The following is a 16,584-nucleotide window of genomic DNA, read 5'->3' on the forward strand; positions in this document are numbered from 1 at the left end:
TGCTCCTTGTCTTTAAACTTTGAAACAAATCTCAATGGTAAAACAAACTCTTTGAATGTGAAGCCTGGAATGTCCTCACTTTGTAGGAATGTCCTCCTCTCCCAAGGTTTGAAACTTAACTTGGTCCCCACAAAGACAAAAGAACACACACACACACAAAAAACACACACACACATACATACACACACGCACACACACACACTTGCAAAGTCAAGACTTGTAGTTATTGAACCCACTCTTCAGCCCCCCTCCTCTCCTCCACTAGAGCCCTGGCAGGCCGTCTGGTTGAGGCCCATAGTAAAGGGAGCCGTTTTCTCTGCCATGAGTGCTCAAGTGTGTGTATGTGTGTGTTTGTGTGTGTGAGTGTGTGTGTGTGTTCCTGGGCCCCAGACAGGAAGGAAGAGAGTGGGCCCGGCAGCACAGCTCCAGAATTCCGGTTTTGTTTTTCTTCTTTTTCCATCAGTGCGTAGCCCGAGCGGAGTCTTAAAGAAACAGTCATTAATATTTTCCCCTCTTAATGACGCCACACTGTTCCCCGAGAGCCACTGAGACTTTCACATTAAGTCTCGGTGTGATTCACTGCTCTACTATGTAAACATATCACCTGTGTGTTGAATAAAATAATGAAATGAATGAATACTTCTTTATGTTTCTCATGAATCTGTTCCCCAGGAAAACACAGTGCGTCTTAACGTTGCCTCAGGCTCATTTTCATTGAAGCTTCTAAAAATAAAAAGTCCTGATCCAGCATCAGTGGTCAGGTTACGTAAATTACTGCGGGGGTGAAACGTAAGGATTTTAAACACATGCAAAACAGGCATATGGAGCTGCCAACCTCATGCTTTTGTAATAAATCATCACTCAAAATCTGGCAAAGACAGGGTTGGAAATTTATGGCCTCCAGGGTTGGATGACACGGCTCACGGCTTCTGATCTTAATGTCTCTGCTGAGGACAATAAAGACAGGAGAGTCGTGATTTCTCGGGTAACTGCTGGGGCTCTGTGGACCAATCAGAGAGTGCTCTCTAAAAAGATCCCGGTGACATCATTCATTTGGCAACTATTATAAAAACAAAGTACTTATCACAGAGTGTAGTAAAAGAACAACTGAGATTAGTTCAACAGCGAATTAAAGATCTGAGATATGACTGAAAAACATTTATTTAAAAAGTTCAGAGATACTTACAGTGTATAAAAGTTTCAGTCAGAGTTGATCTTTCAAACTGCAGTAATTACAACCAGCATACTGCACTCTCAAAGGAGGAAATACAATGTGAAAACCGGCACACACAGCACCATCATTCCAACCTCATTAATCAAACTGCTTTTGTTTACATAAAGAACAATCCATTTTATTATTTCAAATGTCAGAGCACTGGGACAAACGATAACCAAAAGTTCCCAGAGCTTAAATAAAGTGTTCCCATCATGTCTGACAGTCAATCTGAAATAAAAAGAAACCCTTCATTTAGTATCAAACATGTTAAATAGTTAGGTCCAAGAGCAGATGATCACACGTGTGAGATACGCCAAACATAAGTTATTTTATCAAAACTTTCTTAAAAGTTAAATCGTTTTCTATTCAGTGCAAAGCTTTAAAAACAAGACGAATAAATATAACTGGAAATTTTGAAGCTCAAAAGGTAGCCTGTGGGTTTGAGCAACGATGACCTGAATTTAAACTCTGCGTACATCATTGCATGGAACTACGGAAACAGACATCAACAGGCACTTATCTAAACTGATAGATGTAACTGTATTGGCAATATGCTTAAAGGGGGGGGGGGGAGAGAGAGAGAGAGAGAGAGAGAGAGAGAGAGAGAGAGAGAGAGAGAGAGAGAGAGAGAGAGAGAAAGAGAGCAGTATTTGGACAAAATTGAACGTGACAATTAAGACCAAATTAAGCTAAAGCTAGTTTTAGGTGTTTTTAGGTGTGAGTGTAATCAGACTCATTGTTTGATGACATAAACGTACTGATCTGGACAGAAAGCCTTCTTCATGTAAGACTCTTTAAAGGCTTTTTCAGCTCTCTCCACCATCAGCCCTTCTAGCTGGTTAATAAATAAGAGTAACCATCTGTGGAATAGAGGGACGTTATAATAGACTCAAGTCATACGATACAACTCCCAACATTTTGAATGGTGTTAGCTCCCCAGCTAATGTTTAAGCTTCAGAAAGGAGATGTTTGATGCACTAGCATTAAATCTAAATTACCTAAGCTCTGTTATGTCTCTCTTTCTCTCTCTGTTACCTGCAGGGCAGGTGTGGAGGCACTATTCATGACACGTGTAAGGCGAGTACAGAGAGAGATCGTCCACTAGTTTAAAGATAGCAGATGGCAATCTTCTATGGATAGAAATGAAACAAACTTTGGATGTTCACCCAGGTGTCACCTCTGTAAGGGGAACAGTGGGGATGCTTTAGCTGTAAGAGATGTAACGACTCCAAACTGCTCTGTTTTAAAACATTTTTCATCTCCGTCTGACATTACTACACACTATCAAACAAACGTTGTAACTAATATAACATTAGGGATGATAACAAAGGTTCTAGTTTAATCGACATTTCAACAAGCATCCAATTTAAAAAAGCATAAAATTCCTTCACTGGCTGGAGTTCAAGACAGTCAATGTGTCCTCCGTTCTGCACAAGTCTGCTGAACAAATGCAGTTAAAACGTCCACATGTGCAGTGCACAGGCAAGTACCAAAGTGTGTCACATGTGTCTTTGCTTTTGCCTACACACACACACACACACACACACACACACACACACACACACACACACACACACACACACACACACACACACACACACACACACACACACACACACACACACACACACACACACACACACACAGAGAGAAACCCACACACACAGTGGCTAGCAGCAGGTCCTTTGTCAGCAGAAAAGGGAGTGTGCTCTCAGCACTGTTATAGAGGAACAACTTCTCTAATATTCATCTCCTTCACTTCTGATATCTCTCTGTAAAATAACCCGACAGCGTGCGTCGGCACAGAGGCTCAGGTTGCATTTAATGTCCAGTCAGGAAAACAGTTCACGCCAACACTTGGGAATGTGTTACAGTGTGTAAAATCGCACATTTAAAGTGTGATCTCACTACAAGGACAGTGTTTCTGCTAATGGCGTTTATGTGACCCCATTTCCCTTTCACCACTCAGATCGACCTTTCTGTGACGCCGCCACCGCCGTCGTTTCAGGCCTCCTCTCGTCTCCGGAGATGTAGGCCGATCTCCATCTGGTTCTCCAAACACTCTTTGAGCTTGTCCTCTGTCAGCGTCAGCCGCTGCTCCAAGATCGAAACCGTCTGGATGGAGGCATAGAGAGAGAGGAAGAGAGGAAGAGGAGGGGAATAAGACAAAGAAAAGAAGGAAAAGGGGGAAGGAAGGAGATGGATAAGTGAAAAGGAGCATGTTAGAGAGGACTGTACAGCATCAGCCTGACAGTAATGACTGTATAATGGTCGTGCTTGTGTGTGTGAAAGAGGCAGTTTGTGTGTTTGAGACAGATGTTGTGCGTGCAAGACAATCCAGCTGATTATCGTGGAGAGATCTGCAGCCCGCGCTTAGTTTCTGTGTCTGGCACGCACTCTCTCACACAGTTGCATAAACACTCTTACGCACACGGAGAAGACAAGAAAGTTGCTATCCGAAACAGGATGGCCATGTGTGGGTAGTGAGATCACAGCACGGCATACTTTTCCTCCCAGCATCCTCCAACAGTGACAGTATTTGTATTGCTTGTTAGTGCTTGTACAATGATCACTGTGTTTTTTGAGCCTGTTTATAAAAGGCGCCTCCAGGTGTAACTTCCCGGGGTGTCACCCTCTAAATCAACAGATTACTGAGGATGAAGCTGGATTTTCTGTCCTTTATTCAATCTCAGCTTCAGCAGCCACATCAAGACAGATGTATCTGCCTTTCATCTTATAAAGCAAAGAGTGAGCGTTAGTGGGAACATGTCCGGACGAAAAACTTCTAAAGAGAGTATAAAGTACTGGTATTTCACATTTTTATACTCTAGCTAAAAGAGTGCTACTGCTACTTAAAGCTACTGTAAGGAGTTTTAGGCTGGTTATGAAATGGACCAGAGTTAATACTCTTAAACTATTTTAGAGTTAATCCCTTTTAATCCCTCTAAAAAGCAAACACGACCAAAATCAAGATGATAAATTATTTCTACGTGGTCATTTTTAATTTCTGAAACCATTGTTGGGTGTTTTAGACAGTCATTGGCAAGACACGGGAATTTTCACTGGAAGTCCATCAAAAGCACCTTCCAGCACTCAATCGCTCAAGGATGATCTTTTCTAAAACAAGAGAAGATGAGATACTCCGTAAGAAACAACTCACGAAAGTGTTAACATAGGTGGCAATCCTTTCTTCCCTTCTTCCACACTGTGAAGTTTTGCCCCCCAATTAATGACCCCCCCATGTCTGTCTGGGTGTCTTCTTTTTTTATATTTTCATTTATTTACATTTATTTTGTTATTATTAAAGCTGCCGTTGTTAGTCACAGAGTAAACATCTTTTCAGGGTGAGGGACTTCGAATGTCAACACTATCCCTCCCAACCAGAGTTCCTCTTACCACCCCAACACAGATCGGCGTGTGCAGTCATGATAGTGCCGAACTCATAACCAATCGGAGGACGTAGTAAGGGCCGCCCCTTAACCAATCAGGACAGAGGATTGGAGATTAGCTATGATTGGTCCGACATAAAGGGAACGAGGAGAATAATAACAAAGGCATTCGAAAACGCAGAGATTTCGCAATAGTCTCAAACGACTCCATTTACCGATGAGTACCGATGGGTATTATGACCTTTTCTCCAAACCCAGCAGAAAAAAAGCAACTTTTTTTTACACCATTCCTACCAGCAGCAGCTTTAAATCATTTTATTGCACTTTTTTTTTATATATTTATATTTTTAATGAGATATGTCCTGTTCTTTTTTATGTTTTATTGTATAAAGTGAAAGAGGAAATTAAGGCTTGTTTTTTTATTAATTCTATTTTTTTCGACTACTTGAGATGTACAGTAGTTTGTTAATATTTTCACCCGCTATACATTTCTATGCTTCTTTGGTTCTCAATCTTGACCTGTCACTGCACATTTGCCATATTTCTCAATAAAAATATGAATTAAAAAAGAATATGAAGAGATATCTCTAGTCAGAAAACACTACTTACACATACACAGGACAAAATTAGGACGAGGAAGATGAACTGCATTCTCCACAGGAGGACAACAAAATCAAGACACATCAAAAGTTTCTCACAGGAGCTTTAAAATAGGTACTTGATTCTGATTGGTCAAAACCCCATGACAACAGGGATTAATCATCAACAGCAAAAGCGACACCAGGTCCAACCTGATCACACACAAGGGCTGGGTATCGCCAAAAATGTCACAGTTCAATTCAATTTTGATTCTTTGGGTCACCATTTGATATTGATTCAATATTGATCACTATGCTGCGATATTGATCAAATAATATGTATACTTGATGACAGAAATACACAGATCATTCATTAAAGTACCTTCTAATATATGTTGAGTAATACTGTGTGCGTTATTTGGATCAGCACAACGCTGACTTTAACAACTCCACTACTGCTTCCTCTCTCTCCGGGTATAGCTTTGGAACAGCAACTTCTGACATAAATTTTCATGTTAATATGACATAGCCTAGCTGCAACCTCCGGTCTCAACATATGAAGCCCAAGCGGAAGTGTGATAAACTGCAATTCATGGAGAATCCGCTTGAGGCTGGCTTCAGAAACACCGAAACCACATAGACACCAATTCAAAAAAGACGATCTTTGCAGGATTAATAAACATGTTTACAGCCTTTTTCAAAAAACAGCTTGGCTCTATGTAGCTAATTTCTCTACCCGAACACACTGTACGGGGGGGTGAATTGTTTTTCTAATGCGGCGGTTCAGAAGATAATAAGATTACGAGTTTTTGCCCAAATAAGGACATGACTGACTTGACTCCCGGACGGGAACACATAGCTGTTGGCTAGGAGGCTCAAACTCCAAACTCTTTACGTCACACTATGCCTGGTTGAGTTCCGCATTTCCAATATGGCGTCGATTGGCTTCAAAACAGCGTTTGGGAACAGATGGGTTATGTCACGAATACTACGTCCATTATTTATACAGTTTATGGATGTAGCATGTTCCCAGTGTGTGGACCATCTCCTTCATGCCCTCGTTCTTGAAGATCGCCACTGACTCAGCTATCTTCTGTGCTCACACAGAGCTGGTTGCACACAAAAAACAGCAGTTTGCAAACAAAGAAGTTGTGAAGCGCAGGTTTAACTTTAGCCACAGGTTGTAAAACCTCTGTGTGGTGTCGGCTCACATGGTTGTGTATGTTTGTCATATTGTTGCAGTATTTTTAATACAGCCTCACAATGACTTCTTCTATTCCATCTGAATCAAAAATGCATCAAAATATCAGCTTTTCATATATAAAGCACCGACTTTCCTTTGCTACACATCACTGTTGCTATTTTTCATTAAAGAGTAGAAGCAGGAGAAATGAATGCCTTTAAATGTCTGTTGATTCAAATGTCTGTGTAGGGTTTTCAAACATTTAAAGGAAGACACACTGAGGAAACTATGTTCCACAAATGACTGTTTACTTTATTTTGCCTGAGGTTGTTAGCGATCTCTTGATAATACAAGTATTTTCAGATCTTAATTAAACGTGCCTTTGACTTATTCTATTCTTCTACTGCACTTTGATTTCGCAAACTTGTCTATTTTCTTTAATTTTGAAACATTATTTGCCTTTCTGCTTTGTTTGTTCTTTTAACAACATGAAAAAGCACTTTGATTGTCCTTTGTGTTTAAACATCGCTTTCAGACAAACTTGTCTGAGCTTGCGTACATCATACATTAAGCTTAACATATGAAACAACAAACAAGTGCTGATTGATATCTAGGTATTTTGCTCCTCTATTAAATCTGCTGGAAACAAAATGATGGTAAAAAAAAGTTTTGATAAAAGGTGACAGGATTTATTGAATATTTCTCCCTCAAAAATACTTTAGTGGCCTCAGTTCCCTCTTGATATTTGATGTTATTGTTTACTGAGCTACTGTTGCCGGGTGAAAATCACAATCCAAGCTTTGGACAGTAGTACTTGGCAACAAAAATTCGTCTCAGTGCAGAAACAGAAATCAGTCGGTAAGCGTTTGGTTCCCCTGACAGAGAGAGCTCTCTAGATTTGGAGCAGAGAGTGAAAAGATATGTCAACATGTCTTGACCTGTAATTTGACTGCTCTTCTTGTGCCAGTGAGTGTAATTTTGAAATTGCTAGAAAGCAGAGTGGAGATGAATCATTTATCAAAACATAACCAGCTGTGTGAGAGACAGACGGCGGAAAAACAAAACAATTAGGTTTACCTTCTGAAGTGGTCGGCTGAATTATTCCATCAAAATAAAACCATCATGCGGGGTTAACTCATTTAAACCAGACAGCAGGTATACATCATATATATTTTATGATGTGCATCTCAAATGCTGGATCTGAATAATGACGTCTTCTCTTCATCTTTTAGTTCTATTCATCCACTGATCACTCCAAACAATCTGGATAAGACGATTAACAATGTCACTAACAAAAGACATTAAAACGCACAATTTGTCTTTGGATCTCTAAAGAACTGAGACAAAGCTTGATGGGTTGACTGAATGGAAGAAATGTGCGTAATTATATCTCTATTATTCTCCCTCTACAAATGAACCCCACACTGCAGCTGTTTTAAAGCTTCATACATGTCTTCATGCATGTGTCCAGCTGACTGTAGGGTCCCAGCTATGAGATAAGACTGAGAATAAATGGAGAAGAGGAACAAAGTTAAACTGAAGAAATCTGGTATTTGTATGTTGAGTATGATGTCACATATAAAGGAAAAGTCACATAAACAGTCAGACTGTGTTCCCTCTTTTTAACATTAGAAGATGCCATTTTATGAGTCAAAGCTTTGCTTCTACTGCGTTTGTCAAACTAGAAATGTGAAAGATGTGAACATTTCAGCAGGTATGTATGGCCGTATTTTTGTTCAGCCAGCATCCAGCATTCACTGCAGCCTTTGCTATTGAAAATAAAGCCAACATTTTATCAATGTTCCTGAAATGTATCTCAAAGACAAAGCTCCTACGGCTCCCAAGAAACAGAAACTTTTACACTTTGTCACACTGCAAAAACTCAAAATGTTACCAAGTGAAATTGTCTCATTTTTAGTCTAAATGTCTTATCCCACTTGATTTAAGATAAATTTACTTAACAAGTAACATTTGAGCAAGATAGAGGGACTTGTTTTAAGACAACGCATCTTAATTATCTTGTTAAGTCAAACAATCTTGAAATGATCTTGTTTTGAGTTGTTCTTTAGAAGAAACAAGGTTTATTTTACATTTCATACATTTTTCAAGCTGAGATCTTATTTGTAGAAGACGGATAATCTTGGTTAAAGACAAACACTTTAATTGATTTAAGTAAATGCACTTTATTGGAGAATCTATCAGAAAACAGCTCCATTGATAAAAGAAAGAAAGAAAGAAAAAATTTTTTTTTAAGGGTGGGTTACAGTTTTCAGGCACTGTTTCCTCTAAATCAGATAAAAATATTCATCCTCAAATGACCACAATGAAACACCTACTTTTGAGCATAGCTGGCTTATCCTAAAAAACAACATGACTGAATATTAGTATAACAAGCTAACTATGAGAAGACATTATATCTCAATATGCTCAAATTAAACGCCGCTAAATAAACTGCCGCTATAATACAACTAAAATTAAGGTAAATATATCTCAAATGAAGAAGTTGACATGTAATGTATTAGTGCAAAAATCTTTTTTTGAGTGAAAAAATACTAATTCCTTGCTTATTCTGAGACACTAAGCTTTGAAATACTGGTAAAATATTGCTTAAAATAAGTTTTTCCTGCTAATTTTAAGATCACAGTTTTCTAAATATTATGTCTTATTTTAAGAAATCTTACCAAGCTAATTTTCACTTGTTCTATTGGCAGATTTGTTTTTGCTTATTTCAAGGAAGAAGTTTTTTTTTCCTGTTTTTGGAGAGGCATTTTTTCTAGTGCACTTTAGGTATTTGAATTATTTTCTTTGTTTTTTTTTTCCATTAAACTGATTTATTGCTGAAAATAACCACAAGTGAATGACTCTTAAAAAAAAATCACATTTTTTATCTCAATAACATTAAATCCCAAAAGGTTCAGGACTTGTTGGAATTACATTTTTTCTTTTTTTTAATAACTTTTTTTTTTTTTTTTTCGCAAAAACCTTTTGATTTCTTCCTCTCTCAGTTCTCTTTGTTAGTTAGGAGAAGCAGAGTCAAAAGCCTGAAGCTGCATTAAGTTAGCCCTTTCTTTGGGGGTTTAAAACAGAAGACAAAAATGAATGCCTCCCCTGAATCTGTGCATCCAAACTACAGAGTATTTAAAAGCAAAATACCACTTCACTCATACACACTGATATTTCTTTCAAACTCTACCACCCAGAGCAGGAAACATGAAGCAGTAGGTGCCCTATCATGTTAAACCAATGGTGTGAAGCTTCCACCATGAATGCATCACATGGCTTTAGATCAACTCCAATGTTTTGCACATGTAAACATAGTCATTTTCAAACCCAAGACACCATGTGCAGCACGCACACAATCCAGCAGTCCAGCTGTGTTTGGTAATTGGCTGTGTGTGACCCCACAGTGCCACACACACACACACACACACACACACACACACACACACACACACACACACACACACACACACACATACACAATCAGGCATGAATAATTAAACACGTAATGATGGAGGAATTCACAAAGATTGTTAAAATCCCTTAGATAATCTCACACTCCAACACACAAAATGTGCGCACACACACACACACACACACACACACACACACACACACAAACACACACACACACACACACACACACACACACACACACGCCATGGAGTTCAACTGTGAGTGGGCGAGTGGTGTTTTCTTTTGGGTCATCAAACTAGATAACATCTCCTGCTTCTTCATGCATCATGGGAGAGAAAAAGGCTTGTATTTCCTCTCCCTCTCTCCTACTCTCCCTCTCTCTGCCTGTCTCCATTTTCTGGATCAATACTAGTCTGTTTATCTTACCAACCTGATACGGCAACCCGGTCCTAAGCCAGACCAGCCACTGGTGTTTGTGTGTGTGTGATCTTGCACATGTCCCCAGGCAGCAGCAACATTATACGGCCATATAGTTTTCATCTGGAGTAGAAACCAAATCTTTAAACTCCTAAAAATAGAGGGAGCTGATTTTTTTTCTTTTCTCTCCAGAACACATTATACTCTGCATCGCCCCGAGCGAAACTGGTCTCACAGCTCTGGTATGACCCGCGCTACAGTAGCCTGAAAGTCAAAGCGAGACAAAGTCAGGTCTTTTCTTACGATGTAGCCTGGTGAAGTGTGTTATCAAATACGTCAATTCCAAACCAACATATAGAAAGGATGGCTGGAAAAAATAGACTGGTGTTAGAAATTCAATAAATGGATGGGGAAGTTGTGTGAAACTTAATACAGACGGCATGTCTCAGGTTAATGTCAGTACTTACCAATAGCGCTAATAAGTAGATTAAGGAAGCCAACACTGCTGCTGTTTCAGATTAACAATGTTAACCTCCATTTATTTTATTATCATGAACCAGTCATCAGCTAAAAGCTCCAGCCTTGTGCAAATATGCTAATATTACCATTACCATTGTTTTTGCATCATTTTTATTCATTTTATTATATCTTCTTATAATATATTTTATTTATATATTATTTTATTTTTCTAATATTTACATGATTTTACTCTATTGATTTTATTGTAATGATTTGATTTGTCTAATATTTCTCTGATTTTATTGATTTTTATTGATTTGATCGTAATGATGTAATGATTATATTTTAAGTATTTCATATCACCTTCCTCTCCACTTTTACCTATTACTGTTGTTTTCTGTCGCTCTGTTATTTTTGTGAAGCACTTTAGCTGCATGCTTGGACGTATGAAAGGTGCTATTTAAATAAAGATAAGTTGAATTCAGGTTCCTATTACAACATCTATACAATAGCATGAAGCTTAAAAACAAAGCTGATGGATTTTAGGCCTTTGTTGTTTATTTTCCTTAAAATTGTGCACAGAAAAGCATCTTTCTTTCTTCTGCTGTCCTCAGATTTCTTTTTTCAGGTTTATCAGAACTAAGTTCATTTTGGGAAGGATAGAGTGTGTACCCGGGAGTAATAAAAAAAAAATCCGTGCAGGACTCAGTTAATGAGGTTTGCTAAGAAAAGAAAGCATCACAGAGTCTTTCCCACTGCTACAAAATCTGTCTGTAGGACCCCTGAATATCTAAAACTTGGTTAAGTGTTTAACACACACATCTTCCTGAAGGTGCAAAAAGGGGATTCCCTCCTTAACATAAAAATCAATAACTACATCACTCCAGTTCAGGAAGTAGCCAACACCTAGTCATGGCTTTTTTACAAGCAAGAAGTACGAGTAGAGCTGTTTGTGTTCAGAAATGCAGATCAGCCTGAAGATTTGAGGAAGTTTTCAGGAGTTTTGTGCATGTGTGAAATGAATACAGCTACAGTGGACTTTAAATTTGTACAGTGAGAGGAAAGCTAAGTCATGGCATGTCTCTTTGCATCATGACACATTTTATAATAATACCTGACTGTTACTCAATTTTCATTGCAGATACCTTCCTTGATATTGAAGCAGTGAGAAGAACGTTAACATGTTCACAGGTGTGGAGATGAAAAACTGTGAAGGCACTTCCTAGGTTAGTGAAAATTTAATATTTTCTCATCGCTCTTCCTCTACTTTGCTGATCTAGTACAGAACACTACAGAAGCCTGCATTTTTTCAACAGAGCTGTCAATCATGACATCACATCACATCTTTTTATAAATCTAATAACCAACATAAACTTAACTTGTCTAAACTAAACTTAAACTAAATTTACTTCCATAATGCTCAAACACATTATTGAATTATTATTATTATTATGAAATGTGCTTTGATCCGGCCCTTGATACAAAAAAAATCACCCTTGACTCTGTGTGCTACACTGCAAACGAACTCTTAGATATTGTGCTTAACATTTTTTCAGGACGGCTGCTGGTGTGAGAATGAGGGTGGGGATGGGAGGGTGGGACGGGCTGTTGTACTTTAACAGGTATCACTTTTACTGCAACAGGGTTTTGGTTATCTCAACTTGTCCTGCACATTATTGTATCCTCTGTGGCAATGTGGGATGTCTCTGCCCGACCCTGATGTTTTTCAATTTTTTTTTCAATTTTTTTCTATTGTAAAAACTAAATTAACATATTTGAAACAAACTACATTTACGACTTTATTCTCATACATTTGTTCTTCAAATGTCTTTGTTTCTTCTTAAGCGTGTATCTAACGCTCTGTTCTACTTTTTTTATCAGAATGAATGAGGACAAATGAAATGATTTTTTGTACTTTGGGCTGCCATGTTTCTCAGAATGATTGTTACTAATCTTGGGGATTTTTTCATTTCGCCTTCACTTCCACTAAGAGAAGAAGTAAATGGACTGTCAACGGTGTCATTTTGAGAGAAATGGTTTCATTCTCCCAGAACTCTTCTGACAAAGAATACAAATCAGAGACTGCTTCTAATTCTCTAATGGTGCGTTCACACCAAACGCGAACGATCGCGCTGTTCGCGAGAATATAGACGCGAGAATGTTTTGTGTTTACTCGCTCTATTCGCGCGTCAAAATCGCTTGTACAGAGTGCAAGAGGGAGGGGGGTTCCCACGCCACAGCTGTCTGTTGTCATCAAACAGAATACAGTGGAGGCCGGCTTGACTTTCGTTTCAGAAGTGGAGGCTGGCTTGACCGCAGTAACAAGGTTGAGCTCGGGGACATTGAATGGGGAAGCCGGTTATGCTAAAGGGGCAGAGCTTACTTCCTACTACAACAACCAATAGCTGACAGACAAAGTTTTTCACAACCAAGCGGCAACCTCCGGTCTCAAACGATGAAGCCAATGCAGAAGTGCTATAAACAGCAATACATCGAAAATCCGCTTGAGGCTGGCTGCAGAAACACCGGAAACCACATAGACATGAATGGGAAAAAGACGATCTTTGCAGCATTAATAAACATGTTTACAGCCGGGTTCAAAAAACATCTTGGCCCTATGAAGCTAATCTCTCTAATGGCACACACTGTACGGGGGGTGAATTTTTTTCTAACGTGACGGTTCAGAAGATATTAAGATTACCAGTTTTGCCCAAATAAGGACATGACTGACGTGACTCCCGGGCGGGAACACATAGCTATTAGCTAGGAGGCTCACACTACGTCACACTCTGCCTGGTTGAGTCAGCATTTCCAATATGGCTGCTGCCGTCGATTTGCTTCAAAACAGCTCTCAGGAACAGATGGGTGACATCACGGATACTACGTCCATATTTTATACAGTCTATGTTCACAACTCCCCACATAATCCTCTTCACTCTCTGTCCTCACAGTGAGCTTCTGTTTATTCCTGATCCAATAAAAACAGGTAGTGTCACAGGGTTTTGGGAAGCTGCACAGTGATAGGACTCAAAGTGTCCCATATATTCCAGATGAGGGAATCTACGCTGGTCAACTCTTGCGAATCACTCTCGTGAATGAATTTGCGCTGTACGTGGGAATGCGTGCTATTCACGCGAATAGGTCGCGTCATTCGCGCGAACAGCACCATTCGCGTCACTCAATTTGCGCGATACGCGCCACCAGACCAGTACTCGCGTCTACTTGCATCTATGCATTGACTTGCATACATGTACTTCATTCGTGTGAATGATTTTATTCGCGTTTGGTGTGAAAGCACCATAATACCTCAAACACTGCAGGGAAAACTTTACAAGCTTTTAAAGACCAATTGATAAGCAAGAAGAGAAGTGGTTTCTTAGACGAGCCTCAACTTTGATCACAATCCTAATCTTTTCTGAGGAATAACTGTGAGGTTGGAGTTTTCTTTCACTTTCTGATTGCGTTCCTTGCAGCTCCACTTGCAGATGTTATAACAGGAACCTGAATTCAGTGAACCTGCTCGTATCTTTGCATCTCAGTTCTGAAGAAACAAAAAAGGAAGTGGCGCAACTGTTGCTTGTACACTGATAGTTCAGAGGAATTACAGCGGATAGAAGGTTTTGTTTCAGAAGAATAAATACTTTTGTTACAGAACATTCCCCCAGTGAGGAACATCTTAGAGAAAGTTTCAAGTCTCTGTCTGATGATCTATTGAGGAAGAAAGAGTGGCACTGTACTTCAAATTAAAATTCTTCTTTAAGATTTGCTCTAATTAAGAGCAGGGGTTTGAAAGGAGGGGATGAGTGTTTGTGTTGCGGGCACAAAGTGTTAGGGGACACGTAAGAGCGATGAATTAGAGGACCGAGGGAGAGGGGAAGAAAAGGGGGAGGGTGGGTTGAGGATGAGGAGGGAGGAAGGAGGGGGGGGGCAGACAAGTGAAAGTAGCTAACACAGCAAAGTGTGGCTTTGGAAGCTTCAGTCTGATGTTGAATTATTCATCATCTTCTCTCTCAGTCTCCTCGACTATTACAGTTACAAAGAGCTGTAATAGTGAAAAATAATACAGAGGGAAAGATGTATGAAGGAGCAGGCGTATAGTGAGGAAATAAATAATGCTGCTTTGTCAGGTTTATCTCCAGTGAATGAGTCACAGTGATTTAAAGAGAAATTACAACAAGTGTGTTGGACTTTTTCTGCTCACACTTTGTTGAATATTTCAAATCAATACAAATGCATTTTGTGAGTGAACGGCGACGTTACTGAGCGAGAGTAAGTGCTACATGATTATTATTTATATAAAATTTAAAGCGACAGAAAACATGTGTAAACATCTGTGTGGGTAAAACATGTGGAAGCCTGCACTGCGCTGCTATTTGGAGCACTGGAACAGAATTGAATGCAAGCATCTACACAGGTCAGTTTGTGTAATTCACTGTAAACACTTTGATTCTCCGTATCCATCGCGGCCTGGATCATTTCTCGTGTACGCTGATTTATTCCCACATCCAAGTAATGATCTTTATAACGCGGATCAAGGACAGTCGCGATGAAGTGCAGAGGATCCAAATAGATCTCAGTGAAACGTGTGCTGACAGACTCTAAGAGTGTCCTTTTCATTGTTTTCACTCCGTGGTCCGTCTCAACCTCTTTGCTCAGAAGACGCTTTAGTGCTGCTATTAAAGGAATAATGGATGCAGACATGTCGGCCTGCGTCATCACAACATTCTGTTTTGGTCATGTTGTTTCGGTGATAAAAGTCTTTCGGTGGCTGAATTTTTGGTGCATCCCTAGATTCAACCATTAACATCAATATAGAAATAATCAGTGTCTTGGGTGATGTAAATCAGTCACAGACATCAGGATTAATTTCATTGTGTTTTGTAACAAGCTATAACTCACAACAGGTTTGTTAAATGAATGTCCCTCCTCCTATATTTGTCCGTCAAGGTTGTAATGTTTCCTTTGCCTTTCTTGAACATTGTTGCTTTTCTTAACACATTACCACCACCTGTAGATCAATGGAGACATAGACACAGATATAAATAAAAAACTGCTCCATCACCAGAAGATCAAGGCTCTCCACAAACTTTTAGAATTGAACTCTCATTTCATCCATCCCTTATTTATTTGACATGTCTTTTTAGTTTTATTAGTTCATTAAAGGAGCTGTAAACACAAGTCTCAAACGAGTTGTCTTTGATAGAACAGCTCTGTAAAAAGGCTTATTAAAAACACAAGATGCAAGTCAAATGAGGTGAACTGACAATGTTCCTTACTAAACTGAAGCTACTGGAAGTCACAGTGCCACATGGAAAGAAAAATGCTTCTTCAATGCATTTTCAAGGACAGGCAGGTGGTCTTAAATAGCGACTGGTAAAGAAAACTCAAAACCTTCCAACAGTTTCTTGACCTAGTTTGGATTCCGTCATATTTCAAGATCTGGTGAGTTCAAAACCAAACAAAAAAGAGTTTCAGGACTAAACTACACACACATCCATCTGGCATCAGGGTTCAGGTAAACACAGAGGAGGTTGGCAACGCCCCCTTAAGGAGGGGTTAGCCAGCTGCCTGACTGCCATGGGCGAATACTAAACTCTCCCACATGCTGGAGTGCAGCTTGAAAGGAAGCGCAGGAAGAAAGAGAGATAAAAGCCACATTCGGAAAACACACACACACACATATAGAACACACACATACAAGAAGTGTTTCGGCCTCTCTACGCAGCCATTAAGCATTTACACTTACTACCAGCGAGTGAGGCAGAGTGCTGCCTGCGCTCATATATGAATGATGTATTCTCCTCAGGACACATTCACAACCTCCAGCGAAAACCCTGCACACACACACAAACACACACACCAACCCTTCGCCCGCTCTCCTTTCTCATTCAGCTCCCCCTACCTCTCTGTCCTCCTGTCCCTGCT

General features: G+C 39.5%; 1 protein-coding gene across 4 annotated transcripts in view; it reads right to left on the reverse strand.

Moving 5' to 3' along the window:
• Positions 1-1,128: 1,128 nt before the first annotated feature.
• poc1a (POC1 centriolar protein A) overlaps positions 1,129-16,584 on the reverse strand; it is a 68,244-nt gene continuing 52,788 nt past the window's right edge. For 2 of the 4 annotated variants that reach the window (XM_034685571.1, XM_034685587.1), the window contains exon 11: positions 1,144-3,331. In XM_034685571.1, coding sequence (XP_034541462.1) covers positions 3,221-3,331 — 111 coding nt within the window. In that variant the 3' untranslated portion in view covers positions 1,144-3,220. Of the gene's footprint in view, positions 3,332-15,558; positions 15,668-16,584 lie in introns of all 4 variants that reach the window. The other 2 variants (XM_034685580.1, XR_004631558.1) reach the window with 2 other exon arrangements.

The sequence above is a fragment of the Notolabrus celidotus genome, chromosome 1 (genome assembly GCF_009762535.1).
Source record: "Notolabrus celidotus isolate fNotCel1 chromosome 1, fNotCel1.pri, whole genome shotgun sequence".
NCBI lineage: Eukaryota > Metazoa > Chordata > Actinopteri > Labriformes > Labridae > Notolabrus > Notolabrus celidotus.